This window comes from Urocampus carinirostris, chromosome 3 (assembly GCF_059441175.1).
Source record: "Urocampus carinirostris isolate Australia breed hairy pipefish chromosome 3, RoL_Ucar_1.0, whole genome shotgun sequence".
Taxonomy (NCBI): domain Eukaryota; kingdom Metazoa; phylum Chordata; class Actinopteri; order Syngnathiformes; family Syngnathidae; genus Urocampus; species Urocampus carinirostris.
The window spans coordinates 21,248,799-21,265,719 of NC_142351.1; the positions used below are offsets into that span (position 1 = coordinate 21,248,799).

A 16,921-nucleotide genomic window follows, 5' to 3' on the forward strand; every position below is an offset into this window, starting at 1 on the left:
TTCGATCACGGTTGGAACTTCACTTTTCTTTTGAACCAGGGGCGTTACCCGAGGGGTTCAGTGCCCACCCACGGACACGCTCTACCCACCCGAAGAAAAGTGGACGTAGCACTGGGAGCAGTCTGGGCAGCGCATACGTTATCCCATTCACATAATATTGCGTATGTCGGCGGATACTACCGAGGAATCTCCCGCGTCCCACAGCTCAGTGTGGGCATTGGTCCCGATGGAGAGAGAAGACCTATTTACCTTTCAACTTTTTAAGGACACCTTAAATAGCAGGGAGATTATTATCCTTATGTTCTAGTAAAGGGAATTCCTCACTTATTAGAGAACCTGCTCTTTCGACTCCCTTTTTGTTGCTTTATGTCATTTTTTAACATTTATTATGTAAATTCATGCATAAGATGGCTTTAATAAGTGGGAAAATATAGTATCCGATGAAAAAAGACAACAGTGAAAAAGAAACAAAATAATAAATAAAAAGGATAACCGAGTGAAAAAAGAAGAAAAATAATAACTCAAGAAGGTAAAAGCTAGGAACAAAGAAACTAAAGACTAAAAGAAAATGAAGAAAAAGCTGGAAAAAATAGGAAGAACTGGAAAAAGCCAGAAAAATGAGTAAAAAGCTAGGAAAAAAAGAAAAAAAAGAAGAAAAGAAAAGAAAAGGGAAAATGGAGGGGAAAAGAAAAAAACAAGTAAAATTTAATTTCCGACTCAGAGTGTGTTCTTTTCTTTATCCTAATACAATCTCTAGTTTTAACCTTGCCAACTTAAGTAAAAAATGTCAAAATTGATTGTGTTGAATCATATTGTGTGATGAGAAATTATAATCCTTCATTTATCACCTGACTTCATATTACAACTATTCCTGGTTATTTTCTTTACTTTGAATGATGATAAGATATGATTCATCATCTCATCATCATCAGCTACACCGCTTATCCTCAGTAGGGTTGCGGGGGTGCTGGAGCCCATCCCAGCAATCATCGGGCAGTGGGCAGGGGACACCCTGAACTGGTTGCCAGCCAGTCGCAGGGCTCACAGAGACAGACAACTCACTCGCTCATTCACACCCAGGGACAATTTGCACCGGCCAATTCACCTGAAATGCATGTTTTTTGGAATGTGGGAGGAAACCGGAGTGCCCGGAGGAAACCCACGCAAGCACGGGGAGAACATACAAACTCCGCACAGGAAGTCTGGAGCTGGATTTGAACCCACGCAGGAGGTTCCCAAGACATGAACTGTGCCGCACATGCGCTAACCACTGCGCCGCCGTGCTGCCTTTAAGATATGATTAATTTTACTTATTATACTTTGTTATAACAACTGGTTACATGTTATAATTAATGTGATAAGTGTTTGGACTGTCTAGGGCAGTGTTTTTCAACCTTTGTTTGACACAAGGCACACTTATTTTCATGAAAATAAAATTGAGGCGCACCGTCCATAGAAACTATTTAAAGATGAATTGCCAGTACCAGTTTCATGTTGTTGATTTTGTACTTAAATTATCATGTTGCCAAAATTACAGTATAAAGAATAGGTATAAACACTTTGGTACACTGAAAGGTCTGTTGTAAAGGGCTGTGTAAATTAAGTACTGTAAGTTAACATTAACATTCGTGTGGGTCATTTATTCATTCTGGTTAATAATTTTGCTGTGATTTGGGATTGTATCATATGTTTCATCTGTTTAGGTTTAGCTATATGTTTTGCTGTTTTCCACATGTTGAGGTTTTTGAGTTTTTCCTTGCCCTCATGTAGGTTTCAGATCAGGGGATGGTGTCATAATAGTCTGTGGTTTGCAATATTATGTGGTTTGTACAGCTCTTTGAGACTCTTTGTGATTAAGGGCTATACAAATAAACATGACTTGACTTTTTTGAGAAAACAAACTAAAAATGAGTAAAAATGATTTTCTAGTATTACAAAACATGATTTAATACTTTCTAACCTTTTTATTCAATCTTTTTGGGGAGATTATGAAGATATTTAAATTATGATTTTTACTTTATTACATTTCTTTCATTATTTTCTGTTGGTTAATAGATATTTGTACCTGTTCTGTCTTATGTTCATGTCACGGTTGCCATGGCGCCCAATTGGCCGCCCGTGTGGCGCCAGCTGCGGCTCGTTGACAGATTGTCTTTCCTTCTATTTAAGTTCAGTGTTCTCACCCTTAGTTTGTCAGTCCGTCAACGAACTTCTGCCCAGCAAGACGTGGGTTTCGACTCGGTCCTGTTCCTGTTGGTATTTCCTGTCCGGTATTGTTCCCGTTTATTTTGTCCTGTTTAATTTCGGTTTCCAGTTTTGTTTCCATCTATTTTTGTCCTGTTTATAATTTTCTCCAGTTTTCGTTCCTGTCTAGTTTGTCCTGTTTATTTTCGATATCCTGATTCATTATCTATACTGTCTGTCCCGTTCTGTCCGGTATCGACCCCATTTGTCCGATATCAACTCGGGCAATTGGAATCGATCTCGGTCTCTGGCTTCCTGTCTTTCCACGCCAGACCGCTGTCTAACGTGCATGACTCCGCATTTCCCGTAAAATAAAAGGCTTGTGTGAAAACGTCACGCGTTTGGGTCAGGATCCTGTTCTGGTCCTGACAGTCCAGAGAATTACTTTATAAAAAGAGACAAAGTAAATGCTGCCACCTACCGGTGTGGATGAATGTTACAGTTGGATGATTAATGGCAAAAAGCTATGTCTTATTTAAATACTAATAAAACAAATATAAAATAATAAAATTGGGCAATTTCTTGTGGCACACTAAAAAGGGTCTCATGGCATATAAGTGTGCCCGAGCACACTGGTTGAAAAACACTGGTCTAGGGGACGGGACTAAGATAATCTCAGGCCTTTTTTCTGTTTTTTTTTTTCAATCATTTATCAAAGTTGTCATTTCATTGTAACCTTGTATTTAACAAACAGAGGAAAAAATACATAAAAATCAATATCAATGTTTATACATTCAATAACATGTAATGCTGACTTGAATTTCCTCACAGCCATAAATAAATACTGCTTAAACAATCATCGAACCGTCAAATCCAATAAGTTAGTATGTTATACGTAATATAAATTCAAGTAGATATACGTAAAATCTTGGTGTTTAGAATGGTCACGGTTTGAGGCCTGCTCGATACACAAAAGAATAGTACAGTGATGGTTAATATCCAATTTCCCTTAAAGGACAGTGACAGTGTGTATTATTATGTATGCGCAGTGGTCAGCAACAACTTCGAAAGTTTTTCATTTTTTATCCGTCTCTAAACATCTGTTATTGGGTTTTTTTTTGTCCATTATGGCTCTTTTAACATTTCAGGTTGCCAACAACCTGGTGTGGTGCAACCGAAATTTAGTGCACGGGCAAGAATACGAACTACGGAGACTCAAAGAGACCAAAATATTACATCTTATTTTCTTTGCCCAGCCTTTTTGAGGTTTTTGGGAACTAAGTAGTAATACGTGTTTTATTCTTGCAATGATTATTGTTCATTTAATCAATTCTACGGTTTGTGTTTTATTTTATTTATTTTAGTTGTGATTTTTTTTTTTCATGAGTATTTTTTTGCTTTTATTTTTTCGTTTTTGTTTATTTTATTTACTATATGAGTTTGTTGTTATAAGTACCGGAAATGTCTGAGCTTGTTCTTTAGGTATTTTGGTGCATTTATTTCTATTGTTGAACTTGTTGGATTTATTTTAATTTTATTTATATTAAGATGACATTGTTATCAGTCAGATACCAAAAAAGACCAAATTAAATTTAGATTTATACTTAAATTTATTTTATTTCATATATTTATAATATGATGTCATTGTTATTGAATTGGGAACATCTGAGCTTTTTCTTTCGGTATTTTGTGCATTTATTTTTATTGTTGAGTTTATTTCATTTTTTTAATATTGTTATGTCATGGTTATTGGTCTGATAAAAATATATGCATATTTATTTTTAAATTGATATAATAGTCTGTAGTCTGTGGTCTGTGCAGGCCTTTAAGACTTCTTGTGATTAAAGGCATCACAAATAAACATGATTTGACCTGACTAGTAAGACAGCAGATGATTAAGTCAGCTTCCTTTCGGTCGGGCTCATGTTAATGCAAAACAATTGTTAATTTCTCGACCTATGAGTATTTTAAAAACCGCGTCTTTGTGGGATACTTATTGTACTTTTGCTTATTATTATTATTATTTTTTATTGGTTTATTTAAAAAAAATACGGTTTTTACCTCTAGGAGGTGCTAAAAAATACACACTGTCCCTTTAAGCAAGGCACAAAACCCTTACCTTACCCTAGGTCACTGATACTACGGTTTGAATTTTAAAAAAAATTACATCCGGATATTATTTACTTATATTTTTTAAATTAATATTTTTGGGGGAATAAAAAAAACAAGCTGTTTTCATTCTGTCGCTTTAAATAAGGGAAGGGCGCTATGTGTAAATAGGCTTGTTGGCACTGTCGTCCTCCACGTGGATTAAAAATTCACGTTGGTCGGCTTCTTCCTTTGCATTGACCCCGTAGATGCACCCAACACACCGGCTACTGTCAAATATTCTAAAAAAAAAAAAAAAAAAAAAGGAAAGAAAGAAAGAAAGTTAATATGTATTGCATGGACTGGATGTAATATGTAACATGTTTTGCCTTTGTTTTCACGGGCAGATGATTTCTTTCTCTGAACTTGAGGCTCCTCATCACTTGTGTACAGGCTTATCTTAGTCTCATCCATTGATCAAAGTTGTACAAACTCTAAGCAAACATTGGATTGTATTGCTGTCACTCATCTCTCTTCGTGGTGTGGCTTATGTCACCAACAGTTGTTTCGGGGAATTGTATTTCTTTACAGGCCTCTGTCATCAAAAGCTTCTGTTTTCCTCGAACTACCTGTTTAACGTCTGTTACTTTGTATGTACTTTGAGTTCTTCTCTTTTGCAAGACATTCCAAAAGGTAAAGGTACACTACTGGGTATTTTGCTAACATGAAAAGTGTCTGGGTTGTGGAGGCGAAAGGACATGCCAATGGCTCCCCGCGTGATCTTTTCCAGGACCAGACCGAGTATTCGGACTTTAAAGAATAGAGCTGGAGAGAAGCAACGCAGTTGAGGAACTTTATCACAAAGTTTCAAAATAAGAAAAAACTGAGTATTCTGGGCCGGTCTGATCAGTTGACAGTTCTCACAGGCAAAAGGGTATCGAATTTTGTTAACAACAGTATAAATAGGAAAGGGGTGTGGATTTGCAAAACTTAAACTTCAAGAGGCAAAGAAAGAAACTCACATCTTATTCAAAAGCCCTTTGTTAAAACTGGTCGCAGCTGTATTTTGAAGGTTTTATAATAAGATAAGGGCAAAAGACCATTGATAGGAAAGTACTGATAAGAAAGGATACAGCAAGTAAATACTTCATTCAGATATGTGGATGGACATAAGTGAATATATAACAACTAAATGAGTAATGTTATTATTGAAGTAATTAATATAGCTGAAAAACTCATGCTTTGGTGACGACATACTCTGTGACCTATTAATAATCTAACAGTTGAAACAAAATGTGAACTCGTATTTTTGGGGGGATTGTAAATGCCTGCAAATAAATGCTGAAAAAACGATGTGGATTTCATGAAAACTTTAAAACTCTTCTCCTGTTAATGTATGCAAGTGACTAAAAATTCCCATTTGAACTGCGGTTAAAGGGACAGTGTGCATTGTTTGACCGCAAGTTGCAGCGAGTATTGTGTCATGTACCCAAAAATGAGTGCTGAGCGCACAAGAGAGACAACAAAGGACGGAGACTCCAAGTAACCAAACTGCACAGTTTTTTGTAATTTAGTGTATTTGTTTTTCCGTGCAAATACATTTTTATTTTATTTTATTTGGCCACACAGCCTGGTTCCGGTGTGTGGCCTAAAGGTTGGGGACCACTGGACCACTACACAATAGACAATAATATATACTGTAAAGCAGGGGTGTCCAAACTTTTCAGAAAGCGGGACAGATTTGGTAAGTTAAAAATGTGTGCGGGACGACTATTCAGCCTGGTATTCTTTGAACAGTCCTTAATAAATTCACTGTGAAAGGTTTGCTTAGCCCACCTTTGTAGCATTTTCATTTGACTCGCATGGTCTCTTAAAAAATGGTAAATGGTCTGCATTTATATAGCGCTTTTCATGTCAATAAAGACCTCCCAAAGGGCTCTACAATGTACTTCACACGTACCCATTAACACACACACTCACACACCAATAGGCAGTCAACCATGAAAGGCGTCTAAAAAGCACTTCTGTGCCTTCCAGTTGCTTCACCTTTTCACAGCATTTGTTTCCAGTTAGCTTTTTGTAGTCAGCATGTTTCGTCTGGTGGAGCCTCATTATATTATATCCGTTGAAAACAGCAACAATCTCTAGACAAATTAGGCAGATGCAATTGATTTGGATTTCGGTGAAAAAATACTCCAATTTTCACTTGTCCTGGAAGTGGCGGCCATTACAGTGAACTCTCCTTTTTTTATTTAGAGTTGCCATGTCCGAAATGTGATAGGCTTAAACTCTCACAAAAAGCCAAGGGAAAGGTGGCCAAAGGGATACTGCCATCATCTGGTGAAACTGAGATTTTTTGTTGTTGTTGAAATTGTTATACATTTAACACGGTCAACATTGGCCGGGCACATATTATTCATTATACGACATAGGCCGCGGTGATCACGGCCCGTAACTTTCCCCTCGGTCGGACTTTGGGCATGGACTGCTGTAAAGTCTGTGTCCACTGAATCAGTTCATGACTTAAAATAATATTTGGTTAAACACTGGTTTGTAACATTCATTCATTCATTCATTTCCTGAACCGCTCATCCTTTATTAGGGTCTCGAGGGTGCTGGAACCCATCCCAGCTGCCATCGAGGACTGGGCAGGGGTAGTTTGTGACGGAGGAAATCATATTTTGTGTTACTGTACTATGACATTGTAGTTGTACTACACGTTTTGTTTGTAAAGATTATGCATGCAGGATACCTTATGGGGATGATAGCCACCATGGAGATCACACAGGACACAATGAGGACAAATCCAGGAAACCACATCAAAGTTTCTTGGTAAATCTTGGCATAAACTAGATTAGTTCCCGCACTGGACATTTTCAAAGACAGCTGCAGAGAGATGAGCACTTTACCTAGGAAGGAGAAGAACTCAGGTGAAAAACAGCACCAAGTTAAAGTGATTACTTGTTGGTTTTTTTTTGCTTCAAAACACACTCTACATCTTCTATCCATCCCTTATCTGCACCGCTTATCCTCAGTAGGGTTGTGGGGGTGCTGGAACCCATCCCGGCTATCTTCGGGGACACCCCGAACTGGTTGCCAGCAAGTCGCAGGGCACACAGGGACAGACAACTCACTCGCTCGCTCATTTACACCTAGGGACAATTTGGACCGGCCAATCAACCTGACACACATTTTGGGGGAATGTGGGATTAAACCGGAATACCCAAAGGAAACCCACGCAAGCATGGGGAGAACATACAAACTCCGCACAGGAAGGCTGGTAGCTGGATTCGATCCCATGAACAAAGAACAGTGCTTTACACGCTATTTATTCAGCTGCTGTCCTGCCATCAGGCTAAGACATGCTTTTATCTAACTTCACAGTTACATTATTAGATCCGAAATCAGATTCAGATTCAGATTCAGATCTACTTTATTGTCATTCTAGTACACGTGTATACAGAACGAAATGTCGATACATCTGACCCGCACAGTTTCCTTGAATGTACAGATATAAGTAAAAGTTGTATTGTATTATGGCTACGTATAGTATTTTACCATAGTGCCGATAGTGCAAGAGGAGTAGCTAACCAGATGTGCAAAATGGGCAGTCAGGTTAACAAGTCAGGTAAACAGTAACATTAACACTGTAACAATAACGCTGTAAGTACAATAGTGCAGAGAGCAAATGTGCAAGGAGTGGCAAGCTATAAAGAACTGCCAGTAGTGCAAAAAGTCAGATTAGCAGCCGTTTAGATTTTGGTTAACTATATGTTAGATTGACCATTTAACAGTCTAATGGCCAGGGGGACTAGACTACTGCGGAACCTGGTGGTCCTGCACCGCACACTGCAGTACCTCTTCCCAGAGGCTAGCAGAGTGAACAGTCCATGATGGGGGTGAGAGGGGTCCCCAATAATGTTCTTAGCATGGGATAGGCAGCGCTTCTGGCCAATGTCCTGAATGGAGGGAAGTGTAGTCCCGATTATTTTCTCTGCTGTCCTCGTTACCCTCCTCACACTACCCCAGTCGGTAGCGCTGCAGCCTCCACACCACACAGAGATACAGCTGGTCAGGATACTCTCTATGGTGCCCCTGTAGAATGCGATGAGGGAAGGTCGGGGCAGGTGGGCTCTCCTCATCCTCCGCAGGAAGTACAGGCGCTGCTGTGCCCTCTTAACCAGTGATGCACGGACCAGGTGAGTTTGTTTGTAATGTGCACCCCTAGGAACTTGATACTGCTGACAACCTCCACAGCCTTGTTGTTGATGCAAAGTGGGGCATGGTTGGGCTGGTTTTTCCTAAAGTCGACAATGATCTCTTTAGTTTTGTCAACATTCAGGACCAGGCTGTTGTCCCTGCACCAGCCCACCAACTGCTCCACCTCCTCTCTGTAGGCCAGGTCGTTGTCGTCCCTGATGAGGCCCACCACTGTTGTGTCGTCAGCATACTTCACGATGTGGTTTGTTGCGGACCTAGGGACGCAGTCGTGTGTCATCAAGGTGAACAGCAAGGGGCTCAGGACACAGCCTTGGGGGGAGCCCGTGCTGAGGTAGATGACATCTGAGATGTTCTGACCTATCCGCACTGATTGGGGTCTGTCACTGAGGAAGTCCAGCAGCCAGTTCCGCAGGGGGGTGTTGAAACCCAGGAGTCTCATTTTGTCTACCAGATGTTGTGGGATGATGGTGTTGAATGCAACTCTAATCATCCGTTACTCTATAAAAGCATGTTTCACTTTTGCCAGATGATTCTTATTTTAGTCTGTGTTTTTTGGGGTCCTGTCCCATTTAACTATTTTGTAATTTTTTTTGATGAATTCAGAAACACAATTTTTAAAATAAGCAACATTTGTATTCTTAGTATAATTTCTACGTTATTTGTCTACTAAATTGAAGATACATCTGCTCATTAAATGTTTTGTATTTGGTCAGAAGTATAAATGTATAATATGGTAATATGGTAATATGTTAACAAACGGAAAATTTAGATATACAAATACATATACTCGACATAAGGAAAATCAACTGGTGGCAGGTATATATATATTTTATTTAAATTAATATTCACTTACTTTAAATATACTTCATAACAAGACAAAATATTTTAATTAAAAAATAAATTAGCTAAAGAAAAGAGCATAATTCGAATAATGTTTTGTTTTTTCAAAGAATGAAAATAAACAATGAATAAACATGAACAGAACTATTTGACGGAATACAGCACATAACTTTTGTCAAGTTAAAGTAATATAAGACATAACATCTAGGATATATTAAAAACTTGGTGATTAAAATGAGTTGCATTATCTGCGAACAATAACTGGGAAAATATTTTTGCTCATTTAAAGTATTATTTGTCTTATTTTGCTTGAAAAATAATTTTGCAAAATCCGAAATTGTAAATAAGTACTTTTTGAAATAAATTTTCTAGCAAAATAAGAATATTGGTGATTAAAATGGATAAGATTTTCTGTTGTCAAAAAAAAACAAGAATAAGTTAGTTTTCTTCAAAAAATATATATATATTTTCTCAATTCTTTTAAATTTGGATATATTTTGAAATTCTATACTTTTATATCGCTTTTATTTCCGAAGCTTTTTACTTCCTGTCAATTTATCCACCTGTGTCTCATACTGTAACCACAAACAACTATTCAAACTCGCATGTCGAAAGAAAAACCGCCAAAGCGCAAATCAAAAAAAGGCAAACTAAATAAAAACTCACTGTATGAAGAACCATGCACTTGTTGGGATAGCAGAGAACAGATCAACGGAACAGGCATCAGTGAGAAGAGCGCCAGAGCACGGGCTAGAGACAAGGTCAAAGAGTTAAATACATCAAGTACCGCTCATAATAAAACATGCTTAACTTCTTAGAACAGACATGTCCAAAGTCCGGCCCGCCATTAATGTTGACCTCAGTGTAAAACACATATGTATAAAAAAAATGTCACCATTTATCCATACGGTGGCAGTAGCCCATTGGCCAACCGTCCCCATTTCTGACATGGTGACTCAAAATAAAAAAAGGAAAATTGACTGTGAGGGCCGTCGCAGTCAGGACATGTGAAAATTTGAGTATTTTTTCACGAAAATACAAAGCAACCGCGCTTCCAGAATTCAAAACTGGAGCGCGCACGCCAATGAGGATTGGAGCTTGTTTCAAGAGAACTTAAAAATGTTAGCGAGTGTCAAGCGAAGCGCCACCAGTAAGTCCTTCTTTTATTTTCCTCCAGTTTGACTGTTGTTATTATTTCTGTGAGCACGCTTTGGTTTTTGTTACTTTAAGCTGTTTATTACCACTGTCTTTGTGATCCTTGTTTTTGTTCAGTTTTGCCTGTTTTAGTTATTATTTTTGTGTAAAGTGTTTAAAAAATATTTTATTTAACTTTCTAGCTCAGAAGGCAAAGCGCTCGTGTTGGGATCAGGAGGTCGCTGGTTCGATTCCAAGATCCTCCGTGTTATATGTCGAAGGGTCCTTGGGCAAGACACTGAATCCCTAATGCCCCCGATAGCAGGTAGTTGCCTTGCATGGCTGACGCTGCTATCGGTTAGTTAGTGTGTAAAAGGGAGAAGTGTGAAGCACATTTTGAAGTGCTTTGGGAGGTGTTCTGTGACTTGAAAAGCGTTATATAAATGCAGACCATTTACATTTAAAATAAGAATAATGGTGATTCAATGAGTCACATTATCTGCTGTCAGACAAACAAAAACTTGAAACAATATTTTTGCTCATTTTAAGTATTATATGTCTTATTTTGCTTAAAAATACTTTTAATTTTAATGATTTAAAATCTATTTCCTAGCCAAATAAGAATAATGGTGATTAAAATGAGTAGAATTTTCTGCCGTCAAAAAAAGAAAAAAAAGAAAAATTGTTACTATGTATTTTCGTTAATTTTTTAATAGCTTTTTTGCGGTTCGCTTATGTTTAAACTCGGCACGGTCAAACGGCCACGCTTCCGCGGTTCGCTGATTTTTATGGAATTGTAGTTGTTCTGTTCATGGGGAGTTAAGATAGTGAATGCTGCTTTAGAATATATGTCATTTAGTTGCTTTATGTTTTATTCGGTACTAGTAATGAAAGTAAAGTCAACTATTGTATTCTAGGTCAATAACCTACCTGACTGTCTGAATGACTGAATGCTCTTAGTGGATCCAATAAAGAAAATTGAACCTACAGCAAGAGTTGTAACACTGATTTTGCTTCCTTGGCACCCCTTTTGGTAGGAAGAAACCCCCCCCCCAAAAAAAACGAAAGCCGCGAGTCAAAAGAAAATGCTACAAAGGCGAGTCTACGAGGTTGCGACACTTTTTCAAAGACCGGGATATAAAAATGCTTGAGATAAATTCGATCGGGCCTCATACATTTTCAGCTTATCTGGGCCACTTTCGGAAAAGTTTGAACAGCCCTGGTTTAAGGTATCTGCTTCTTCCAACGAAATCTGATAGGAGTATCAGTAACAGATCTAGTACTACATACTTTGATTTTAAGTGCTTACTTGATACACTTCCTTTTTTTTTCTTTTTTCTTTACTTTTTATCTTAGAAAGAAAAGCAAAACATGATATAATTATTATATTTATCTATATGCCAATTGAGAGTCTCAAAGCCTATACTCCAGCAATTGTGAGGAGAAATGATAACGCCGGCCCATACAATTTTTTGCATGTAACTTGTGCATTTTTGTATTTACATGCACAAGTTACATTTTATTGTATATTTTCAAATAAATGGACCGTTTCACCCGATTGGTTATGAAACACTTGAATTGTATAAACAAATGAACTTTACCGATAAACAAAAACTTTAATCAAAAGTAATTAAAGCAAAGAAGCATACCTCCCTTTTTTAAGCAATTAAACGTATTATTTGCATTGAAAAACCCTGAATGGAATAGGGTCCGCTCATAAGATGTTTTGTTATTCCAAGAAATGTAAAAAAATATATTGATAAAAACAGATAATATCTGATAATAAAAAATAGCAAATACTGAAAGATTTCCTAGCTATTTGAATGTTGGCCATGAGGCGCAGTAAAAAATATACTGCATTCTCCATTCTATAGGCCGCACTGGATTATAAGGCGCACATCTTTTATGATATATTTTTCATATGTCAAGTCAACTCATGTTTATTTGAATAGCCCCTAATCACAACGAGTCTTAAAGGGTTGCAACCCTTTCATCCTCAGAAATAGCAAACACTGGTTTACCCCCTTCGCATCATATGCGACAACAGTCATTCTTAACTATCCTTTGTCAGTCATATTCATCCTTATGTGAGGCGCACTAAACTATAAGGCGCATGTAATTAAAACTACAGTAAGAGCTAGGGAAGCATAAGAAATAAAAAATAAAATTAAAAAATGATTTCTTTCATTGAACATAAATCAACATTACAACATCTGGTTTCACCAATAAAATTGATTTTAGCAAGAAATAATCAACATGTTAACCACAAGAGGGCACTCTCGAAGAATGCTCTACATGTTTCTCAAATGAAGAACAGTAACTGTATGCAATATTATTTAATTGTAACTATTTCCCATTTTATCGACTGTGTTTTATGGTATATAAGACGCACTGGATTATGAGGCCCACTTTCAAATTTCTGGCCAATTTGTGATTTTGAGGTACACCTAATAGTCTGGAATATATGGTCATTTTTATGGAGGCACATGAAGAGACACTGGTGACAAAAGTGGCACTAGAACAAAAACACATTTTTGGTAGTTCTTTTTTTAAACATTTATATATTATTATCATATTTATAGAATCTTTGTGCGGCAGGCTGAGTTGAAACACCGTAGTTTGCCCGTCCCTGTTATAGAGCAAGTATGTCAACTTACCAATGAAGAACATGTATGCCGTAGTGGCAAAGGCCATAGGAAGCATGCTGGCGGCGTTGGAGAGGAGGCCAATTGTGATCAGGGAACGATCGCTAAACCACCTCGATAAAATCACAGAACTCAGGAAGCTTGAGAGCGTAATCAGGAAGCCAGAGGCGTTCCCGTAGCTCACCTGAAGGGGCCACATACAGGGAGATCAAAGTTAGAACAAACCCAATCACATACCAATAATCGGACAGGATCTATAGCCTTACTTTGAATCAAAGTCGGGAAAAAAATGAATTTTTCTTAAATGTTTCTGAATATTACTCTGGCTGGATATTCGAATTAGAATTGACTTTCTGGTCATTGATACAACGCAGTGAACATTGTGCACAAGAAGATTAGACATGGTACTCAAGGATCTACACACAAAAAAAGACTTTAAGAAACACTGTGTAATATTTGACTAATAGATATCGTATAATGTAGTCCAACTGAAAACGAGTGCTCAAAGCAGAAGCAAAAAAATAAAACCTATGGAGACTCAGAATGACCAAAACCTTTGCAGCAAGATGGTAGAGGATCACGTCAGCTCCCTCTAGGTTAGCCTCATGTTATGTAAAATAAATACAATTTTTAAACCTGAGTATCTAAAAAAACGTATGTTTAAATGATAGTTTATGTATGTTTTATTAAGATCGTTATTATTCTTTTTTTATTCAAGTAATTACGTTTTTTAATACAAATAGGTGCTACACAATGTCCCTTTCTAAGACATAAATAAGATAAAAGATAAAGTCTGGATAAACCTGTTGGTCTGTCTCTCTCTCTCTATCCATCCAGCCATCCATCTTTCTTACTACATAGCGAAAGCCATTTACAGTGAAGAAAATAAGCATTTGAACACCCTGCTATTTTGCTATTTCACACACTTAGAAATAGAGGAGTCTGACATTTTCATGGTAGGTGCATCTCTGCTGTGGGACCTCATAATATATGAGATCCCTGTTTCCAAGCACTATGTTTGATATTTGGTTCTGTAGTTATTGTGCAGTATTTTTGTTGCATATCTGCAGGGAAGTTTTGTGGCGGCGGCAGAAGCATTGCATTGTGGGATCTGTAGTTTGCGAGATATCCGCACACAGCCATTCTAGTTTTCCTATCTGTTTCTATTACCAATCCTAACACTAATAAATGACTCACCTGGGTCACATTCCAATGAAGAGGCTCCATTAACTGAAATAAGACCAGGATGTTTCTTGTTGAGGAATCGACAGCGTTGTAGAGGAGTCCTGACACCCAAAGAAGCGCTATATTCATGACTTTGTGTGGATGGCCACACGCGTTGGCATTGCTTTTATTCAACGTCTTACTCTCACTCAATGCTCCTGTCTGCAGAAAAAGTACATTACTGTCATTATAACTTGCCAAATATAAGAGACCACGTGCATTCTTTGCTATCGTTCCGGACTACAGATACTCAAGAGTGTGCTAGTAATAAATCTTTATGCATAATGCTCAAAAATTGGCCTTTTGAGTCTTTTTGCACACGTTTTTAAAATCCTTTGCAGTAAAATTACAAAAAGGTACTTTGTTGGATTTCATCTTGGATCAGGTGAATTTGATGAGTCAACTTTCAAATATCATGAGTATTAGAAATATAAATATTGAAATTTGTTTTTATTTGTGTCTGATTATATCATTTTGTTCTGCACAGTGAATTGTATTATTGTTACCACTATAATCATTCTTATTAATATTTTTCAATAATATTGAAATACAAAAAAAACAATTAAATGCATTAAATATAAATACATTTGATGATAAAATTAAACGCATAGCATTTGAAAAAAAACAACACTATATTTTTCTAAAAGCAAGTATAATTGTGTTATGAAGATACAAATACATAAACAAATGCATCAATAATATAAATAAATAAAATACAATTCTGGCCCCATTGCATTGTAGATATTAAATGTGGGTTCTTTTTCCTAATGTCATAAGAGAATAGCAATGCAAATAAGCATACATTTCGGATATGGGGGGTTTTAGTTAAAGGTACAGTGTGTGCTATTTGTACATTAGATGTTCAATGTTCGGTCTAGTCCAGGGGTCTCAAGCTCGCAACCCGGGAGCCAATTGCATCCCCCAGGATGATAGTTTGAGGCCCCGCCTTCGTAGGAAAGATAAAGGAACAGTTTGTATTTTTTCCCACTAATTGTCGCTGTATTTTATCGTGCCACCGAAAACTATTGCTTAAAGCTCAACAGAAGAAGACAATCGATGGAGACTCAAAGTGACCAAAATGCATGGGAACCTTAGCTGTCCTCGGGGGGCACCACGTTGGAGACCCCTTCACTAGACCGTACACCCACATGTAGTGGGCAAATAATACACACTTTCCCTTTAAAACACATGAAAAACGTCCCACTGCCACAGAACACTCGCCTGTAGGAAGAAGATCACGTAGAGCATACAGGTAGCATCAAGCAGAAAACACAGCATCAAGGTGACCACACCTGGTTTCAGTGTTCGACTGGAAAACTCGTACAGGTATCCGGCTGTGACGCAGCCCACCACGCCAGATAACCCACTGATCAGTTCTGCCCTCATCAAAAGCCTGGATCTGTCCTGCTCAGTGGAGCTAAGTGATAAAAGAGTCATAATGCCACTCCAGAAGACAGTAGAGCCACCACACAATCCTGCGATGACCACTTCCACCCACAAGATTTGGAGGGGCCAATCCAAAAACAACATTAACAGAACCACCAGTCTGGACAGAGTCAGGCCCAGCAGCGGGAGAGCGATCAGGCTTTTCCTCCAGCCATTGTCCCCGAGCCAGGCTAGTAAAATACCCGGAAGAACTGGAACCAGTTGAGTAAGGATTCTATAGGTCATGAAGAAACTGGATACGGAGACCTGCCAGCTGTCTTCCGGACGGGACAGGTTAGCATGCGTCTGGCTTGTAGCGTTAAAGTATCGTTCCCTCATCACCAACGGCAGAACCGTCAAGTAGAAGGCGTTCCCCAACTGAACGCCGGTTGCCAGCAGCTGGACGCTCCATAGCAAGTGGTTGCTTTGCATTGCTGAGAGTGAATGAGGCGGATTGCGTGATGTGCCGCTTTGGCAGTACCTGTGACATAAAAGAACTTCTTGTCACGTTTTAACTCTGACTCTTACACTGGTGGCAGGGCATAACGTGAATCTTTTGTCTGCTTAAGCAAACATTTGCATGCCATTAGTTAGCATCTAGTCCAGGCGTGGGCAAACCTTTTTAAGTCACTGGGCGCATTGGGTTAAAACATTTGCCAGAATAGGAAATGATTATTAATCTTTTTTTAGGCTGCCCATGGTCTCATATCTAATCCGCATCATACAGGTGCCCTGCCCATCCCTTAGAACACGTTTAAACATCCCACTATCCTTTTACAACATCTAATACCTTAATAATACACGAGGAAATAGATCATTTAGACCTATCCAGTTTTTCCCTCATTTGCATTAATCCTAAGGGATGGGCAGGGCACCCGTATGATGGGGCAGGGGTAAACCAGTGAAAGCTGTCGGGCCCTGCTGTTGAAAAGAGTGTGTTGTGTCACCCTGACCCGAGTGACATGGCCTGGTTCATCTGGAGGGACGAAAGCATGACCTTCTCGGTTGCCGAGGTGCTTAACTTGTTTGGGTGTTTGGGCATTTTGTTTGGCCATGGTCACAATCTTTGTGTTTTTGCTACTTTTTCCTTTTCTTTGTTTTCGTGTGTGTGTGTGTTGGTCTTGCTGTCAGTCACCCCTCTCAAGGGATATGACCAGGGT

At 38.3% G+C, this 16,921-nt stretch overlaps 1 protein-coding gene across 2 annotated transcripts; it reads right to left on the reverse strand.

The window, feature by feature from the left end:
- Positions 1–4,201: 4,201 nt before the first annotated feature.
- LOC148369083 (solute carrier family 46 member 2-like) lies at positions 4,202–16,437 on the reverse strand. Of its 2 annotated transcripts, XM_088329888.1 has the most exons (6): positions 15,558–16,437; positions 14,310–14,498; positions 13,125–13,296; positions 10,000–10,083; positions 7,025–7,181; positions 4,202–4,574 (listed from the first exon to the last, which is right to left on the reverse strand). In XM_088329888.1, the coding sequence occupies exons 1-6, from the start codon at positions 16,191–16,193 to the stop codon at positions 4,451–4,453; spliced, it is 1,362 nt and encodes a 453-aa protein (XP_088186014.1). In that variant the 5' UTR covers positions 16,194–16,437; the 3' UTR covers positions 4,202–4,450. The 2 variants fall into 2 exon arrangements, with proteins under 2 accessions (XP_088186014.1, XP_088186015.1); XM_088329889.1 differs by lacking the exon at positions 10,000–10,083.
- Positions 16,438–16,921: the final 484 nt, after the last annotated feature.